General features: G+C 36.5%; 2 protein-coding genes across 7 annotated transcripts in view; one reads left to right on the forward strand and one right to left on the reverse strand.

Annotated features, from left to right (window-relative positions):
• Positions 1-20,486, forward strand: part of LOC116290914 (uncharacterized) — a 47,188-nt gene that overhangs the window by 7,889 nt on the left and 18,813 nt on the right. The window contains exons 2-11 of one of the 5 annotated variants that reach the window (XM_089025106.1): positions 3,425-3,469; positions 3,591-3,719; positions 4,184-4,416; positions 4,641-4,731; positions 4,979-5,347; positions 6,362-6,478; positions 7,169-7,288; positions 7,413-7,526; positions 7,651-7,770; positions 11,960-12,145. In XM_089025106.1, coding sequence (XP_088881232.1) covers positions 3,425-3,469; positions 3,591-3,719; positions 4,184-4,416; positions 4,641-4,731; positions 4,979-5,347; positions 6,362-6,478; positions 7,169-7,288; positions 7,413-7,526; positions 7,651-7,770; positions 11,960-11,964 — 1,343 coding nt within the window. In that variant the 3' untranslated portion in view covers positions 11,965-12,145. Of the gene's footprint in view, positions 1-3,177; positions 3,220-3,424; positions 3,470-3,590; positions 3,720-4,183; positions 4,417-4,640; positions 4,732-4,978; positions 5,348-6,361; positions 6,479-7,168; positions 7,289-7,412; positions 7,527-7,650; positions 7,771-11,959; positions 12,146-20,486 lie in introns of those variants that run through there. The other 4 variants (XM_089025105.1, XM_089025103.1, XM_089025102.1 and 1 more) reach the window with 4 other exon arrangements.
• On the reverse strand, positions 16,106-18,489 carry LOC148904439 (uncharacterized). Of its 2 annotated transcripts, none has more exons than XM_089025096.1 (3): positions 17,928-18,489; positions 17,528-17,759; positions 16,106-17,430 (listed from the first exon to the last, which is right to left on the reverse strand). In XM_089025096.1, exons 1-3 carry the CDS (start codon positions 18,468-18,470, stop codon positions 16,106-16,108), a joined length of 2,100 nt encoding a protein of 699 aa, XP_088881222.1. In that variant the 5' UTR covers positions 18,471-18,489. The 2 variants fall into 2 exon arrangements, with proteins under 2 accessions (XP_088881222.1, XP_088881221.1); XM_089025095.1 differs by having other exon boundaries at positions 17,874-18,488.

Raw genomic sequence — 20,486 nt, forward strand, 5'->3', positions numbered from 1 at the left:
AAGATAAGAAATTTGGAGACTGATGTATCATTTTGTTAGTCTGTAAAAACATTCATTTTCTCTCTCATAACAGTCCAAAAATTCGTTCAATGAGGGCCCGGTACCTTTGACTATTGGTTCGAAAGCTATAATGCTATCAATTAGGTAATTAAAAAAAAATTATCAGGCGCGCACATTTAAGGGGAAGGATCTTCTGGGTGATTACAATTTCTTACATTTTAAATTAAGTCGAATTGATAAGGATAAGGATAATGTTTGTGGCGGATTAAAAGACAATCTTCGGCAAGGAGTTCTTCAGAAATAAATTTGTTGATTGGTGTTCCTGTGGTATTCACGTGTGTTCACGAATACGGTTTTCCACAAAAGATAGCGTAGGCTCACGTAAATATCAAAAATAGCGGCGTACATGAAACTTATTTGTATCGCCCGCCATATTTGTTGACTTATGAGTCTGCGCGATTTAAAAAAAACGGGCATACGCGTCCATACCACAGGAAGACCAATTAAATAGTTTATTTCTGCCATGCTCCTTTGTCTTCAGTGATCATCTTTGTGAGAGATTTTTATAAGTAGCAAATGACTTACTGTGCTACGTAATAAACCCTTGTTTTAAACAGTGACGATGTTATAGCCTATAGAGTTCAATTATGTTAAAGCAATCTATCGGAAGCCAATTTTAAAAAGCATTGCTTATTTTGCTAATCGAATATTTTATTAGAGTGCAGTAACTACAACGTGTTAAACTCAAGAGATTGTTTTCAAGGAGCACCCAGCGGTAACACATCCAAGTGTGTATGCTTATGAAATAAGAGAGGGACTTCTGCTCGAAGGTATCTGTAATTTAGATGATTTACCTTCTTCATCACGAGTCGAACAATGAACTGAATTTTCATTTAAATATTGCAATATTGCATTATTCCGGTTCGTACGTATAAAAGGAATAATTGACTAATGATTTCATTAATCGAATCTAGGGGTCAACGCTTGAGCTTGTTTGACTGTAAATGAAACGAAGTTTTTAAAGCCTGGCATATACAAAAGCCAAGCATATATTCAACTTTTTTTTTGCAGGAATATGTAATATTAATGACTTGCCTTCTGTTTCCAGTGGCGGATCTAGGGGTGGGTTTTGGGGGTTACAACCCCCCCTATGAGAGCCATCGTGATTTATTTATTTATTTTTTTCATGACAACACCAACAGCATGGCGAGTTTTATTAAAACAGGGGTGCCGAACACATTTCGCTCGCTTATTAGCAACGTTTTTTATGAATTCTTTGGTTAGTAAGTTGGCCTTTGAAAAATTGCAAAATGAAGTACAATGGCCATTATATCTTTAATTGCTTTTCATTTTTCTTTCTTTTATTAATCTTTTTTTGACAATGAAAAAGTCGGGTGCTCAAAGTGCATGTTTGCAATGCTACAACCCCCCCCCCCCCCCCCCCCCCCTTTGAAAAAATCCTGGATTCGTGCCTGGTTTCCACTATAAACAAGAGCCTACGAGCCAAGTTAATCGAATTTTCAAACTTCTTTATTTTTGGAATATTGAAAACTTCGTTTCAATTAACAATTATTCGCCGAAGGCGAAGTGAATACACAGGTAGCCCAAGCTTGGTTTCTGTGATGTCATGTCAAAGGAAATGTATGGGGATTCATCAAAAATTTCAATAAAATCATTGAAACGTGAAATAAAGCCTCGAAATTTTACCCGATCATTGAGAAATAACACTTCTTTCGCTCTGTGTGGTTATTATTTGAATTTAGCCCGTTTTAAGGATTTTTTCCCCCACCAGTAAGAAATAAGAGAAGGTTGGAGACTCGAGTCCAAAAAGCGAACCATCACGAGTCTTTGAAACCTCGTACGTCTTCGAATTTTCTTTCCAGCGCCAAATTTTAGTCTCTCACGTTCCTATAGAACCGAGAAAGTCGCATTAGAGATTAGTCTTCACGTCTTTAAAGCCATGAAATTTGCTTGTATTCACATACTACCTCTCTTGTTCTGACCCGTACTTGCAGCTCACTGTAACTAGTTCAACGGATTTCTTTCGGCAACCGACCCGAGGTCACGCCGGAAGTCTTCGTATCGTAAATGCGGATTGGATTTGGATATAGTCTTTCTTCGAAATTATAAGTTAAATACTTTTGTATCTTAGGCCGTTAAAAAATACACTCACCATAATTTCGAAGAAAGACTATATACGAATCCACATGAGTTTCTCGACCAATCAGCGCGCGAGATTTTCAATAATCGCCTGTGTATTTATACTAATAGTATATATTCCACGCTAATGAAGTTTATTATGGCGTTCTGAAAGTATGTCCACCTTATTGATGCAACAATCGACATAAATGAAAGTATATTTTCTGTTATTGAACATCAAAAAGTGTAATTGTTTTAAAAAATATACAAAATGCATACGTGTTTTCCGAATTGTACTAAAAGTACTTCTAATACGAACAACACATGCGCAAGTAGTCCTTGTCGTAATAATGGCACGTGTATTATTACAGTAAATGGTCACAGGTGCTATTGTCCATCTGGTTACACCGGGGCACAATGTGAAACAAGTGAGTTGTATTAAAACATTCCTAGATTTATGTTGTACTTACTGGGTCTTTGTGAGACACTCTTATGACGGGTCATAAGAAACAGGTGAACGAATGAAAAGTAGTATGGCCAGAAAATATAGTCATGTGATGAGCAATACACTTCTTCACCTTGGGCGTAATGTTTTCCCATTTCAGACCACGTGTCACTCTCTAGAGAATAAGATTCTTTGTTTGAGTTGTTTCCATATTTATGTGTCTTCTCATGCGCAACCGTCAAACGAAGAAATGATACTAGGGACCTTTTCAAAGCGGGACGACGACGACGACGGCAAACATACAATAGCACTAATTGCGCTATTCAATAGATACTCGTTGGAATGTGCGAAATACTATGCATCATTGCCGTCTTATGCTGAAAGTAAGACGTGAAATGTCCTATTTTTACGTACTAAAGAGAACGGCTCCCAAGCGCTCCCAAAAGACGACATTTCACTCTAAAACGGGGATGCTTGGTTGAGTAAAATACTAGGTAAACAGTAAATAATAATACAATAGAAGGTTGAAGCGCTTCAATTTCCACCTCGAAAATAATAGCTCACCACTTGCCCATCATTTTATGATAGAAGAGTTGCTAAGTTTAGAAACTGGATCGACATGCACACATTAGGAGGTAAGCACCGAAACCCTTTAGAAGAGTTTCTTTCCAATCAAGAAAGAAGAATTATCAATACAAGATTTTCTTTTAAAAGTACTGCACAAAGACTGTGTTACCCTGTGCCGGTTTAGCACCACTCTAACAGCGTTATCTTCATATTCTATTCCTAGTTTAATAACTGTAATTAGAAAAACTTAACATGTAGCTTTTCGTTTCAAAGGCACTCAACCACCAACACAGCCGCCTACCCCACCATCAATCCAAGGTAAGCTAACATTTTACTTTGACAAAGAGACTTTTTTTCATATTTCTTTTCTTGAATATTTTTTTTCCAAATCGCTATGCACTTCTCGTATTCACAACAAAGAGTAAACCTTTTCATTTAGACATGAACACCGATTTCAACAATTGGGGGGCCTGGAGACAAGCAACAAATGACCAATTTAATTGGACACTTCATTCTGGATGTACGCCATCAACAGCAACAGGACCATGCGATGACCATACTGGATCAGGTGAGTACTGAGAATAAGCTGAGCCATAAATTTGTATTTTTATTTTTATTTATTAATAACATTAAAAAATAGCATGTGCAATGATGATGAGGCTAAAGCCAGGAGGCTTATGGGGTATTACAGGACGTATAAAATTAATATATAGTCAGCAAGTATAAAATTAATAGATTAACAAGGAAAAATGAAAAAAATAAAAGTGAATGGTAATAATATATATACATACATTTATATTTAGATAGACACATAATGAGCAAGAAAAAACCCAAATGGACCCTAAGTGGCCTCTAGGTCTAAAGATAGGAAATGTTTATTTAGGGTTAAAAGATTTTAGGATTTAAAAACGACGAGATATAATTGACTTAATTGAGCTTAGTTTGTTAGTCTTCATTGACTTAATTGAGCTGAAGTCAACAGTGTTTGATTTTTCACAAAACGTTTATTAATCACCTGAATGTTTATTTTAGGAAGGTATGCATACATCGAGGCTTCCACTCCTCGTGTAACAGGAGACACGGCAAGACTTACTTTCAATGGAAATTATGATGGAGACTTGTGTATGACATTCTACTATCACATGTATGGTAGCTCGATTGGATCACTTAAGGTTCACGACAATGGTGTTGTGGTGCTGAGTAAAGAAGGTGAACATGGAAACCAATGGATGAAGGAATATGTAGACCTTGGCAACAACAGAAATGTAAGGAATTCCATATTTAGATGTTGTACATAACCAATGTTTTGAAATTGTAATGACAATGAATGTCGGCTGCCATAAAAGCTTCTCAGCAAGAATAAGTCAGAGTTTCGGTTGTTAATCAGCCTTTGCTTTACGACATAGCAAAAGTATGTATTATCAAAAACTAGCCATGACGAGACATTGATAATGGACAAACTTTCAAACTATAGTTGTTTTATTTTCAGGTGACAATAGATGGTGTAAGAGGATCAACTTTTGAGGGAGACATTGCTATTGACGATATATCTGTCTCCAAAGAACGATGTCCCAGCACAGGTTAGGAAACATCCGTACAAGTCTTTTTTCTGCTCACACTAAAAATAAGTTCACTTCTTTTGGTATATTTTCGTAGCTCCACCGACCGCTCCAGCGTGACGTATTAGAAAATAATTAAATCCACACCGCAAAATACTCGAAGCCACCTCAAAAATTAGCAAATCCACCTCGAAGGTCCAGCCCGTGCGGTCCCTACTACTTGTGTCAAAAGCAATAACTTTACTAATTTGAAAATATTTTAATAAAGAATGCAGAAACTACACCGTGCTGAACACAACAGACCGAGCAGCAAGCTATCGTGGATCACCGTACTATTGTGATAGGTACAACATCACCCCTGGATCTGGATGGTATCGCTTCATGGGAGATGCTGGGACTACCATAGCAACATCATGTGTTGATATGAACCACTGCGGAACTTATGTCCCAGGATGGATGCAAGGTTCTCATCCCACCAAAGCAGAGGGTATCGTGAATCGTACGGTGTGCTATCACTATAGTGGTAACTGCTGTTACCGGAACAACAATATTCGTGTCAGCAACTGTGGAGGATTCTACGTGTACGAGCTTGGCAGCCCACCATCTTGTAACTATCGTTACTGTGGCAGCGGAAATAGTAAGTTTAGCTTTTTGTTGCTTATCATTCATTAGGTATAGTTCAAGGCTAAACCTTTTGATAATGAAACGTATAGAGTGATCATAAATTACCCACGAAATTGTTTAGTAGACTACCAAAGGTAGCAATACTGTTAGGCATTACAGTCAAATTACCTCAAGCGTAGAGGACGTCATTAATGACATTATTTTTGGATTATTGATTTCATTATTATTCGATTCGAACATTCATAGATGAAACGAAGTTTTTGAAGCCTGGCATACACCTAATTCAAAAAACGTTGACATCGCGAAAGGCGATAGGTCATTCAGACATGTAAATGGTTTAAATAACATGTTATTTTCACGTGTGAAAATAACACCATTGCGATGGCTATTCAAAAATACACGGAAAGAATTGCCTGAAAAAGCCAAAACATACTTCATTGATAATTATATAATAAACAGAATATTACATGGGCGCTTGGAGATACGAAATTTATCTTCTCGTGTTGAAAATCTCTCACTCGTTCGCTGCGCTCACTTGTGAGAGATCTTTTCAACACTCGAAGATAAATTTCGTATCTCCGCGCGCCCATGTAATATCCTCTATATATCCTATCGCTTTTCACCTATCTCCTATTGCCTATCGCCTTTGGCGATGACAACGTTTTTTGAATTAGGTGTATACGAAAGCCAAGCATATATTCAGCTGAAATGCAAGATGAACTTTTTTTGCAGGAATATATAATATTAATGACTTACCTTCTGTTTCCGCTATGAACAAGAGCCTACGAGCCAAGTTAATCGAATTTTCAAACTATTCTTTATTTTTCGAATATCATTCGAATTCCAGGCTAATGAAGTTTATTATGGTGTTAATGAAAGTATGTCCAACAATCGACATAAATGAAAGTATATTTTCTGTTATTGAACGTCGAAAATTGTAATTGTTTTAAAAAATATACAAAGTACATACGTGTTTTCCGAATTGTTCTAAAAGTACTTCTAATACTGTTTGATATTTCTTCTTCAGGTACGAATAACACATGCGCAAGTAGTCCTTGTCGTAATAATGGCACGTGTGCTACTACCTACTATGGCTACAGGTGCTATTGTCCATTTGGTTACAGCGGGGCACAATGTGAAACAAGTGAGTCGCGCGTATTAAAACATTCCTAGATTTATGTAGTAGTTACTGGGTCTTTGTGAGACACTCTTATAACGGGTCACATAAAATATAGTCACGTGATGAGCAATCGACTTCTTTACCTTGGGCGTAATGTTTTCCCATTTCAGACCAGGTGTCCTTCTCTTGGGAATGAGATTCTTTGTTTGAGTTGCATCCATATTGAGGTGTCTTATCATGCGCAGCGTTTAAAAACGGAAATGATACTCAAGGGAATGACACGTGTTCTGAAATCAGTATAAGTATCAGTTTCTTTCCATTATGTAATAAAATTCATTGATCAGCGTGGACTTTAGATATGTTAAAGTTAAGAACCAAAGGTCTGTCTTATTAGTCCTAAGAAGGAGATCCCGTTCTGTGTTGAGCGTTTGACTTGGTCTTGATCGACGTTCAAGAGATTGCTGATCTTTATCTTTGATTACATGTTCCTCGATGTCATCACTAGAAAAACATTATGATGCTGAAATACCATATTTTTCAAATCAATTTATTCAATTTGGCTTAATGTTTTCCAATTCCAGCTGATTCCATGAAACTCAGAGAAAAGACTTTTATTTCCATGTGCTCTGAGATGGAAAACCGCTGACTTTTCGGCCGTACTTTATATATTTTTTTCTTCTATTATTAGAAATCACACATTCATTTTTAATCTAGACATGTACCCGTGTAACAGTAGTAACCCTTGTCGTAATAATGGTACTTGTAATAATGGTAATAATGGCACGTACACCTGTTCCTGTCCTTTTGGATACACTGGTCAAGAATGTCAGACTTGTAAGTAACAGTCAAGCAATAGACCATTGTATTTTACGCTGTTACTTATGCACAAAGTCGTTAGACCAGTTTAAAGGAAATGCTACTATTTTAATATGAGTAATCCTATTCATCTTGAATCTAGACATGGCGTGTAACAGTAATCCCTGTCGTAACGGAGGCACTTGTCACAATGGTAATAATAGCACGTACAACTGTTCCTGTTCTTCCGGATACACTGGACATCAGTGTGAAACGAGTAAGTAACAGTCAAGCAATAGATCATTGTATTTTACGCTGCTACTGATCCCCAAAATTGTAAGCCCAGTTCAAAGGGAATGCTGCTATTCTCATATGAGAAATCCTATTTCTTTTGAATCTAGACTTGTACCCGTGTAACAGTAGTAACTCTTGTCGTAACGGAGGCACTTGTTACAATGGTAATAATGGCACGTACACCTGTTCGTGTTCTTCTGGATACACTGGACAACAATGTGAAACGAGTAAGTATTAAATTCACAAAGACAAAGACACAGACACAGACACAGACACAGACACAGACACAGACACAGACACAGACACAGACACAGACACAGACACAGACACAGACACAGACACAGACACAGACACAGACACAGACACAGACACAGACACAGACACAGACACAGACACAGACACAGACACAGACACAGACACAGACATAGATTTTATTTAATATCATCTAATGGTAATATTAAGTATATTTATCATATAATTATCCATAAAATACCTATATTTCTCCTTTTTGAAAAACTGATATTTTCACATGTGAAAATAACATGACATGTGAAAATATCGTTACCATGTGTATTTAAGCTATTAGTTTATAAATAAAAACTTTTTATAATAAAAAAAAGCTTTTTAAGTTGATTTTATGGATAATTATATAATAAGCAGAATATTACATGGGCGCTTAGAGATACGAAATTTATCTTCTCGTGTTGAAAATCTCTCACGAGTGAGCGTAGCGAAGATCTTTTCAACACTCGAAGATAAATTTCGTATCTCCGCACGCCAATGCAATATCCTCTATATATAAAAGGCATTTTCGTTATGTACACATATAGATACAATATACCATAGTTGAACTATGAATATACATCCCTCTATATATATACATGTATATCACTTAATGATTTTCTAATGAAATGACAAAAAATATTAATTAACTATATAATGTTAAATATAGAGGATATTACATGGGCGTGGGAAGATATTTTCAAAACGAGAAAATAAATTTCGTATTTCCAAGCGCCGGAATGTACAATATTCTGTTTATTATATACTTATCCAAAAGATTAACTTAATAAGATTTTATTATTATAAAAAGTTTTTATTTTTATAAACTAATAGCTTAAAGGGTCACTTGGACGAAAATCGTTCCAAAATTCAAACTCTTTCATTCGAGCTGAAACTTTGCTGAAATAATCTTGAACACATTAAGAACCTCTCACTGAAATATATTTCTAATGTTCGAAAGGGAAGGGCCAAAATTTTACGACTTATTTTCGTCCGCCATTAATTTCTTTGTGTCACGGCCAACGAGTCATTATGTACAGCAGTTTTACGCTGTGACGTCATTTACTCAACACCGTCATGTTAGCGTCGTTTTGACTATACATTTCTTGTTGGATTACCTGAAGTTTATTTGATGTTTTAAACGCGTAATCGTGAAAAGAATCTCTAAACAGACTTTTTTTAAACCTTTGATACCTCTTCAAATATGATGGAAACTCCTTTGGACGCTCGCTTTGTCAATCCTGAAGAGTTAGAACCATAAGTTATAATGTATGAAGATGAAGCCGAACTAGAAGAGGAAGCAATGCTTGGGAAGAGGTTTTCATAAAAATTCCTTACGTTCATTTCATTATTTGTATTTGCTACGTACTGTCCATGATATAAAGATCTTAAATCTGAAGTTTCAATGTAATCTAATAGTGATTGATGTTATGAAAAAAACCGATTGCCTTTTGAATTATGCGTTGTGATATAAAGATTCGTGACAATATACTTAGATCTATGTGCCGAATAATTTAGAATGTGAGCTCGTAATTCTCCTAGCTGATTTACTACAGAACGGTTATTATTTGCTTCAAAATGTTTATTATGCATTGAATAGGTACAAACATACGATTATCTAATATCATCTTTGTAAAAGAACATGTCAAAGGTTTCTTATTTATTACTCGCGCGACAGCGGCGTCTGTCACTCAGCTCGTAGATTTTTCTTTCATTGTGTCGGATGTCTCGGGGTCGCGGTAAAAAGCTGAAACGGAAACAGCGGAAAGCTGAAAGAGCTGAAATAGCTGAAAAGTGCAGAAATGTCATAAATTCAACCTATTTCTGTACTTGAATTACTTTCATCACTCTTATTATCATGAAATAGCTGAAAGAGCTTTGATTTTTTCCTTTATATACTATGCCGAGGAAAGCCAAAAAAAACAAAACAACAACAACAAAAAACAACAACAACAACAACAACAACAGCAACAACAGCAATAGCGATACATCTAGTAGCTCAGTCCGAGAAGCGCTTGACAATGTTTTCATGAAATTATCGATGGCGACAATTTGGAAGATTCTTTTTCAGTCTTCGGTACACTAAGTATCACGATTTTAGTAGTTTCTTTGTAGAAAAAAACAAACAAAAACAAAAACAAAACAAAACAATAAAAACGAAAACAAAAACAAAAAATAAAAAAAATAAATAAATAAAACAAAACAAAACACACGACCACATCAACAATGCTGTAAATATAATATCGTCTCTAAATAAATATCATCATCATCATCATTATTATTTTTATTATTATATATTATTATTATTATTATTCGTTTCATGTTAGATTCAAGTAGATGATTGTAAACTACCTGCAGTGAGGTTTATGATTGTATATTGCAAAAAAAAAAAGAAGCTATAATAAAGTTTCCATTATTAATTATTATTTCGTTCCCGAGAAGGGTCTGACATTCTAAACAAAGATATAGCGGTTGATTCGGCTTTTTCATAAAAGTATTGGCCAAAGTTTGGATAGCCAAAGATTTTGCCTATTTGAGACCGCGACCAGCTGCCTGCACGGCCATATGATGACGGTTCATACCTATAGTACCACAATCTTTTTCAAATTATCTTTTTATATACAAATGTCAAACCTCCTTTCTTTGAGAACTTGAAGACAAAAATAAAAGTAAAGCTACTAGAATAAACGAAGCTACTGAAAGGGACTGTGGTATTTGAGGTGCCTAACTTCATCATGCAAAGGGTTTTGTACACTCAACTAAAATACTTACGACATGTACACATGTCAAAATACCTTCCATTTAGATAAGCAAACAGTTTTTTTGAAAACGGCGAATGTAGAAGGTGAAGGCAGTGCCATTTTATGTAAAAAATATGTTCCGTGAAAGAGTCCCAGTATAATGACATGGCTTTAAACTGTCTTCGCAGTAGGCGAGCGACGTTATGTTGACCAATGAGCAGCTCGTTGCTAAGAAAAGGTGCTTGGTCTTCCAGAAAAAGTAACTTGATCAACGTCACGATATAAAATTGGACTTCTTAGTGGCTGTTCAGTATCAAAGAAATATTTTCAAAGCTGACCATTCACCGAGCGGTCCGGCACTGAAGCTCTTCTAGCCAGGATCAAAATCTGAGCAGCACGATAGAAGGCTTAACAAGAAATCTCTTTGCATGGACTTTATTTAATTTTATTTATCTTCTAATACTATGTAGAAATTTTATTTTTTGGTAAAGAGAATGCGTGACATTGACCTTGCTGGTCGGTCCATTTGCTGGTATCTCTGCAGTTAACATATTTTTCATATTTTTTATTTTTGTTTAGTTTGACATTATTTATATTATATCATCTTTCATAATATTTGTCTACTGATTATTATCTATGATAATAAGAAGTTCTGCGCTTTTCTGCACTTTTCAGCTCTTTCAGCTCTTTCAGCTGTTTCCGTTTCAGCTTTTTACCGCGACCCGATGTCTCGCGGACCAAAATTGTGGGGTTGCTCTTTGCCCTTGTATGTAAATATACCTTGAAAAGTCGTTATCCTTAAAATGATTCGAATAAATCCCGAATATCTCAGTCACTTCGCGCGATGGAACCGCTAGAACCTCGTCCATGCGTCCTACTTTGTTGTGATTCTTTTCGTGCCGAGATGTATTGAAATGTTCGAATTATGATCGTCAGTATTATTGAAACTGAAAAATTTCAGCGCCTAGACATTGTTTGGTCATATAGGTAGTTAGGAAACCGAATGAAACATTATATATTTTCTGAATAAACCAAATAAACCGAGTTTTACGAACATGGCACATACATTACCCACCAATGTTTTGGTTTGGGTTGGATCTATGACGTCATACGTTACTCGTGCCAGTCTTCTTGAGCCGAATTCTGTGAGTCAAAGAAATTAATGGCGGACGAAAATAAATCGTAAAATTTTGGCCCTTTCCTTTCGAATATCAGAAAGATACTCCAGTGGGTGGTTCTTAATGTATTCAAGATTATTTCAGCAAAGTTCCAGCTTGAATGAAAGAGTTTTAATTTTGGAGCGATTTTCGTCCAAGTGGCCCTTTAAATATACATGGTAACGATATGACACTAGGTGTTACCCTCTAGATGTTTACATACATATTATTTACAGTATAGGAGCGTAACACTAGGGTAACACTACTATGATGCGATTCTAGTTGGCTGAAGAATATGAGGGCTAAACAAACAAGATTCAAGGGTGTGAAGAAAGTCATCAGTATCTGTATGATAATCTGACTTTAACAAATCAATGTTGAAATCCACCATTATTATGCAATACTTATATTCTCATTATTCATTTTGTTCACTATATTGTCTAAATAATCAAGAAAAGCATCAATGTTATCGTGTGGATGTCGATAGATTACACCACATATAATAATATATATATTTAGGCACTGCCTAAAAGCGGAGCTCCCGATACGGAAGTCACTAGGAGAACAATTTAAATGAAACTGAAAGGTGAAAATAAGATCGGGGGAAAAATCTTCAATCATTTCTTATTCGAAATGATAATAATTTCTCCCATAATAAAAACCATGCAGTGAAATCGAATCGAAATGCACTACATCGTTTTTTGTTTTTTTTGTTTTTTTGCGCGAGTATACTCTTCCACTTAGGAATTTTGTACACAACTTACCACCACCCCCAGGGGCTAGTTTTTTTCTTGGAAGATTTTAAGGCCTACAGTTTTAGGCTTTGAATCTCTTTTACTTAAAGAAAAACGAAAGCTAATTACAGATAATCCAATACAATATCAAGTTTAGTGAAATTTATCTCGGATGTCTTTCATTGAAATCGAAAATCTGGAGATTTAGGACAAATCAAGACCAAAAACCAGACTTGAAAACCGGTTAAGGTGAGCAGAAAATAGTCTTACTTTATTACGTAAAGGAGCATGGCGGAAATGAATTAGTTAGGGTTAGGGTTAGGGTTTTCCAAGGCCTACAGTTTTAGGCTTTGAATCTCTTTTACTTAAAGAAAAACGAAAGCTAACTACAGATAATCCAATACAATATCAAGTTTAGTGAAATTTATCTCGGATGACTTTCATTGAAATCGAAAATCTGGAGATTTAGGACAAATCAAGACCAAAAAACAGACTTGAAAACTGGTTAAGGAGAGCAGAAAATGAGGTTTACTTATTAGGTCTTTTACAGTTTTCCAAAAACAGAGCTTAGGCCCGATTCATACGTCGCGCTTTTCATATGCCGAACCTAATAGTATCTATTTGGCACATAAAAGGCTCGACGTATGAATCAATTAAGTTCGGCACGACAGGATTAGGTTCGACACTATGGCAAGCCATACCATTCAAAAGTGATTGAGTTTGCAACTGCCTGTTGGGAAATCGACTGATGATTGAGAATGACGGATTGCTAGGATTAAGAAAGAAGACTGATGATTGAGAATCACGATTGATGATTGAGAGTCACGATTGAGGAACGAGAATCACGACCGAGGAACGAGAATTACGACTGAGGAACGAGAATTACGACTGAGGAACGAGAATTACGACTGAGGAACGAGAATCACGTGATCTTACCTTGGAGATCTGGGTACGAGAATTTTTCCCGCCAAAAGGAAAAGACCAAAACAACAAACATGGCGTCTAATGCTGGTGTCCAAGAAGAATTAGAGGAATTCTTTTATTCTTTGATTCGCTGCATTGAAAAGGTCCAGGAATGTCTTAGTAACCGAGGCAGCATCCCAATTGAATACATAGAGCATAATTTAGAGGGGCATTTCCAGATCGTCTCGGCCATTTTTGTTACTTTACGCGAAAACAATGTGGACCAAGAAAACGACCTTTTTATGTTATTTCAAAACCTTCTTGGGGTGCTTGAGGAGCTCATAAAAGAAAAAGACAAGGAAAAAGAACAGAGGCAGCATTGTGAAAGAAAGGTAAAATCTGTGGTGCCCAATACATTGAGCAGTAGTGGCGGAAGACCTATGTACGACATCAGTAAGGAGATGATTGAAAACTTTAGAGAAACTGGAATGAACTGGAAAGAAATATCTGTTTGCCTTGGTATAAGCGAGAGCACTCTTTATCGTCGAAGACAATGTTATGGATTGCAAGAAAGCTATGCAGATATTTCTAACGAAGAGTTGATGTCAACAGTAACAGACATACTTCGGCAGACCCCTTATGCAGGAGAATCGTATATTAGTGGCGCTCTACGATCTAAAGGTGTTTTTGTTCAAAGATGCAGAATAAGAGCTATATTGCGACAGGCTGATCCTATTAGTAGAGCACTGAGAAGAAGCACTGTAATCCAAAGGCGCCGTTACAATGTTGAGGCCCCTAATCACTTGTGGCACATTGATGGTAATCATAAGATCATTGCTTGGAGATTTGTTATCCATGGTTGTATAGATGGATACAGTAGGACAGTTATTTATCTAAAATGTGCTACCAATAATTTGGCATCCACAGTACTTGATTTCTTTATTCAGGGTGTAAGAGATTTTGGACTGCCTCTTCGAGTTAGAGGGGATCATGGAGGGGAGAATGTGGATGTTGCACGATACATGGTTCATAACAGGGGTGAAAACAGAGGAAGTTTCATTGCAGGCAGGAGTGTGCATAATGTTCGGATAGAAAGACTTTGGAGAGAAATGAACAGAGTGGTCATAAGGTATTACAAAGACCTGTTTTGCTTCCTCGAAGAGCTGAACCTGCTGGATTCCAACAGTGAGCAAGATCTTTTTGCCCTGCATTACATCTATCTTCATAGAATACAGCGCTCACTGCACCAATTTGTGGGTCAGTAAAACTACCATGGATTACGCACTGAAAACTTCCACTCGCCAATGGCCTTGTGGCAGACAGGTATGATGAATAACCCTGAATGTTTACAGGAATGTACACCTGAGTTGTATGGAATTGATTTTGATTCAGGGTTATCTGGGATGAACCTTGATGACAGTGTTGTAGTTCCTGACAATGAAATGCACCTCACAGTTCAAGAAATGACCTTATTGCAAAACCTTGTTCCAGACCCTTTGATGGATGATGGTAATTCAGGAATAGACATGTTTGTCAAAGTTTGTGATTTTCTCAAAACAATATCAAATTAATTAATGAAAGACAATGTTATATACTGACATCACTTTGTTTTATTTAACATGTCAAACAATTTTTAACAAGTGAAAGAACATTACCTGTAGTCCAATCATCTAGGTATAAGCAGTGTTAAAATTCTGCTCTGCTTTCACATACTATTTTACCTATGAAGTTTATATTTGTTCATAGGTTTGCTAAACTGGAACAAAAAGTCATACTGATATAATTTGTTTCAAAATTGAAAGCAACAATGGATATATATGCTAAAAGTATAGTACAAGCAGTGTTGTAATATTGCTTCACATACTGTGCATGTTACCAATGATTCTTAGTGTCTGTTCTTTTTACTAAAATGTCAACCCTTTACACATACTTTTATATTGAACTACAGCAGGTACCCTTTCCACTATTGAACAAACCTATAAAAGGCATTAGAAATGACATGCAGTGAACAACACTGACAAGGGTTTGCCTTATTCTAAACATATCCCTTAAAAAAAGCTATAACTATTATTACTTGTTATTAACAGGTATAAACTGTCAACATAACTTCTATAACTTCTCAACAGTCAATTAATTTTAAATGCAACATAATTAATGGAGTCGCATGGCCAACTGAAAGGAACCCAACATTTTGTGCTAAAGGATTTGGTATCAAACTGTTTATTTTTTTACTTTAGAAGGGCAGGATTTGATGGAGTCAGCAAAAAATTAAATACAGCAGGGTACACAAAAATTCATGTCACACAGTACTTACAAAATGAAAAGCATCAAAACAAGTAAAAAGTTGACAATGAAGAGGGGGTGGTCAGCTTTTTTCTGCTGAAAATCCAAATATCGCCTTCCTGAGAAAAAAATATACAGTCTCTAAAAAGGAAATACCACCTTTGTTATTAAGAAACTATAGTGAAAAAGAACATGATGATGTTTAATAGGCCACTTTGAGGACATTAAAATGGTATTTCTTATTGATTCTTTGATAATAAAGTGGTAATTTCCTATATTACTAAAGCTTACTTTAAAATATATATATATATATAGAAGCAACAACATTACACTGAGTAGTGCTCACCCTGAAATGGTCTATGAAAAGAGTTTCCTGAGGGAGATGAAAACATCAAGGTTTTTAGAAACAAAAAGCAGTAATAATACTTTGAAAACTAATTATTGTTTAAAGCTAATGGCAGTCTACATAATGTCTATCTCCCAGTTGTTTCGGTTGAGGATGTTAGTAAATTCCTCTCTGAGTTCCACAAAATTATTGTATGTTGATGGAAGCTCTAGTAATGGAGTGCATGTATGTGCCACTGGTCTGGAACTAAAACCCTCTGTCTTAACAAATGCTACCTGTAGCTTGTGTCCCCCCATTACATCCATTGCTGTGGTGAATCTCAGGAACTGTACCAACTTAGTAGTGTCGAGACCTCTAATAAAACGAAGTAAGAACTTGAAAACATCTCTCTCTGCATCAGTGGTTGGGTTGCATGACAGGCTGTCAAGGACTTTTTTGGGTGTAGGATTAAGTGCTTCATAAAGTTCTAAAACTGCTGCTATTGATTGAAACTGCTTGTATGGCTTCAATCCTTGCTGCAGAATTGGCTGCCATGCTGCAACCATAAGGTGGGGCTTTTGGACAAGCTCCTGCCTTGCGATTTCAAGGATAACTCTGATGACATTTTCTTTTTTGACGTGGGACCTGCAATTAAACCTTTCTAGGAAATCTTGAAATTCTTCCTCTTCACCAGGGAGGTCATTATTCCTGAGGACACTTTCAACCAGATCCTCTTCTAGTTGTGATAAATAACGCTTGAAGGAACCAATAAATAAATCATCAGTAACCTCTGTGCCAAATAGGCAAAAGCAAATAAATGCTTTGGAAAAGAATGTAGGAAAATAGGACACAGAGTTATACCCTTTCACTAAAATGCGACCTATTGCCTCCCATTCTTCAATGAAGTGGTCATGCCTGATGAATGGTACCCTTTCCCGTTCACCTATTGTCATACTAATGGAAAATTCATTCCAGAATAGTGTGTAAACTTCACGAGCAATACCAACACCAATCCCTGCTTCAAGATCACCCCTTTCATTAATAATTTTAAATTCTATCTCTCTATGCAAAATGCCTGGATCTTTAAATTCCTTGATAAGATCTGCTTTTATACTGATACGATGAATTTTCAGGACCTGTGGTGCTGGTTCCTGCACTTCTGGTGGATCACTCAGGATTTCATATCCAGGGTGATTTGTATGCTCCTGGACAGCTGAAGTATTCTCAACACCCATTAGGTGAGCAAGGCGAAAATTCCTCAATTGTGCAACATCAGGCTCAGCATAGACTTCTTCTTCTGGAACTGAGGGTGGGGATGCATCTTTAGCCAATGACATTTCAAACTCCTCATTCTGTATGCAACGTATGCATTGTTCCCCCAAAGGGAATGTACAGCTACATTTCTCACAAATCACTCTGGGTGTAGCCGAGCAGTTCATGTGGGGATTGCTAATGTTGGCCTCTGTAAAACGAAAAGAGAATGACAAAATTAGGGTACAGAGGGCCATAGGAATAAAATAATAAAACGAAATGGATCTAACAATTCATAAATTGGTTACTTGTGCTTTCATTGGGCTGTTCACTGCTTCTGCTGCTAGAGGATGGTGGGTCCACTACACTGATAGAAGATGTACTTATAGAAGATGTTAGCACAGTGGGTTGAGGTGCAGATAGACCATTGGTACTTTGGGCTGCCTCAGTTATAGACTGTTGAACACTTACGCTATCAGCAAACTCAATCATTTGCTGTAACTCTTCCTCATCATCATCACCAAGATCATCTATGTCTATCTATTAAATATATCAACATGAACAACAAGTGTCCATTAGATGATCGTGTTTCAAGGTCGTGGAGGGGGGAGGGGGGGGGGGGTGCATAGATTGAAAAAATAAAGTTTATCTTACCTTAAGGACCTTCTTTAAAGATTCACCAACAAATGGACTTTCATCACACAATACCTCATTTGGCAAAATGTAAATAGGCTTTTCTTTGAAGATCTTATGAACCATTATGCCGTTCAAAGTCTGCCCTGCTGCAACTGGTGGCTTTACTAATGAACTGTGAACAGGCATATATATTTGGATGTCTACATCTCTTGGAAGCTTGCTGTCGAATGCCTCCCTCAAATTCATTTCAACTTCACATTCTGCCCATTCTTTCATCAGTTTGAATGCTGAAATAACATAGCCGTTTTCCATTAGCCATACTCTCTTACTTTGCCTTGGTACGCTAGACACATCTGGACATGGAAGGAGAATAATATCTCTCATAAATGGTCCTGATATTGCCTTTTTAGCGGGCCCTCTGTAAAACTTTCCTCGACCTGATTGACGTGACGAGTTTCCACTAAATAACCGTCTCTGAAATCTTGGAGGTTCTCTAGGTGTACTCTGCTGTGTAGTACTAGTACTTGAACTTTGGTTTCCTCCAAGTAAGGAAGAAAGTTCTGAAGCTTTTCCTAAAATTTCCTCCACAATCTTCTTACCATTATCAGCAGCCATTTAAGTCTTGGAAGGCTATTTCCATATGGCGCATGCGCAGAGTAAACTAGCCTTTTGGCGGGAAAAATTATCGTACCCAGATCTCCAAGGTAAGATCACGTGATTCTCGTTCCTCAGTCGTAATTCTCGTTCCTCGGTCGTGATTCTCGTTCCTCAATCGTGACTCTCAATCATCAATCGTGATTCTCAATCATCAGTCTTCTTTCTTAATCCTAGCAATCCGTCATTCTCAATCATCAGTCGATTTCTCAACAGGCAGTTGCAAACTCAATCACTTTTGAATGGTATGGCTTGCCATACGACACAGTACTGAGCTCGACCGCGCCAGTCGAGCCGCACGGCAAAAGTTCGACACTGATTCAAACGTCGAGCTCCTGTTGTGCCGAATCAAATGCATACATTAAAATAAGGTGAGCCCGGACCTAAAAAGCGGCGGTATTTGGTAATGAGTATGCGCGATACGGTCTTGAGAGATCCAAGATGGCGGATGATATGTGTTCTTCGTGCTTTAAGGGCACGAAGTATTTTTGTTTATCGTGCGCTATGCCCTTCTGCTGTGAATGTACATTATTCGAGAATGATGAAAACACACCCGGTTGGACAATGGGAAAGTCGGTAGGGTACTGTCAGGTCTGTTTTGAGGAGAAAAGGAAAGACAAACCTGAAGTTGGAAGGTAAGCACTGCCAAAACGAGTCGTGTTATTTATTTACTTATTAAACTTCCATGCAGATAAATCAAGGAAACTTATTAAACATGAACTTTTTCTGGAGTCGGGAGAATCAAAACTAATGAATGAAATTGTCAGTGAAAATATTTTACATGGCCATCCAAAATGAAACAAAATAAATACTATAACTAATCTAAAGGATATCTGTGCTCAAGAGCCGATTAAACGACATGTGTGTAAATCTAGAAAGTTTTGTTACGCTTGACAACATTAATATTGTAAACATATATCAATAACTTAAGTCTCTGATTTCTTTTTTTTTCTTCTTCTTCTTCTAGGATAATCTCCACAATAGCTCAACATCATAGTATACTTCAATGATAATGGTTATAATTAGGTTAAATTTAAGTTTAGATTGGGATACTTTTAGTTCAGGCAGGTCCAAATGAGCTTTTAAAGTTGCCAAATTATAATCTGCATTATCAAATGAGTATAAATTGCAAAAAAAAAATCACTTGCATAACTGCCAGTTTTCTTCTTTTGTATACCACTTACACATGTGTAAAAGGTGCAATGTTGATACATTAACATTTCATTGAAGTGATACTTTAAACTACAATGGTTGATAATCATATTTGGTCACTTACAGTACCACTCACTATATATAACTACATTTTGGGATGATTTGTTAATGCCTAATGGGAGACATACTTCCCTCTTGTTCATCACACTGTAGTAGAGTGCAATTATTATACGACTTTTACATCATTTTACCATATATGGTCAAAGTAGAGTGCAAATACCCAGCCGTATTACACCTTTTGACAGCACTACATTTGCTTCCTTAAAATTTTTTTCTTAAAAAAGCATTCACTCTTCTCTATTTATTTGTAATAAAATCTTGAAGAAAACTTTGTTGTATAATAAATAGCTCATAAGATTTTTTTTCGTGTAATACAGGTGTATATTTTGCAAGTTGCGAATGTAATGTAACATCTTTATGAGATCTATATACTAAAATCAACTTCTAATTAGCACTCATTCATAAAGAGACTGTTGTATGGGTTTAGTTAGTACAATACAATATTCTCATGGTTTTTTTGATTACTCCATATGACATATGTCTAACAAACCACTTTTCTATACTGTTATGTTTCCTTAGCAGTTCTGTGACTGAAGTAAATGATGAGGTAGATTACGAGTTAGATCAGCTATCAGAAGAAGAAAAAGAAACAGATGATCCTGAGTTTGACAGTAAATGAGTAGGGAATAAGAAGCCAGGGCGAAAGTCAGTGTGGTCTGCTGCCTCTATGGATGACCTCATTGATATCATCGTCAACAGTGAGAA

This window comes from Actinia tenebrosa, unplaced genomic scaffold, assembly GCF_029948245.1.
Source record: "Actinia tenebrosa isolate PJP-AT-01 unplaced genomic scaffold, QUT_ActTen_1.0 PGA_scaffold9__36_contigs__length_13948895, whole genome shotgun sequence".
NCBI lineage: Eukaryota > Metazoa > Cnidaria > Anthozoa > Actiniaria > Actiniidae > Actinia > Actinia tenebrosa.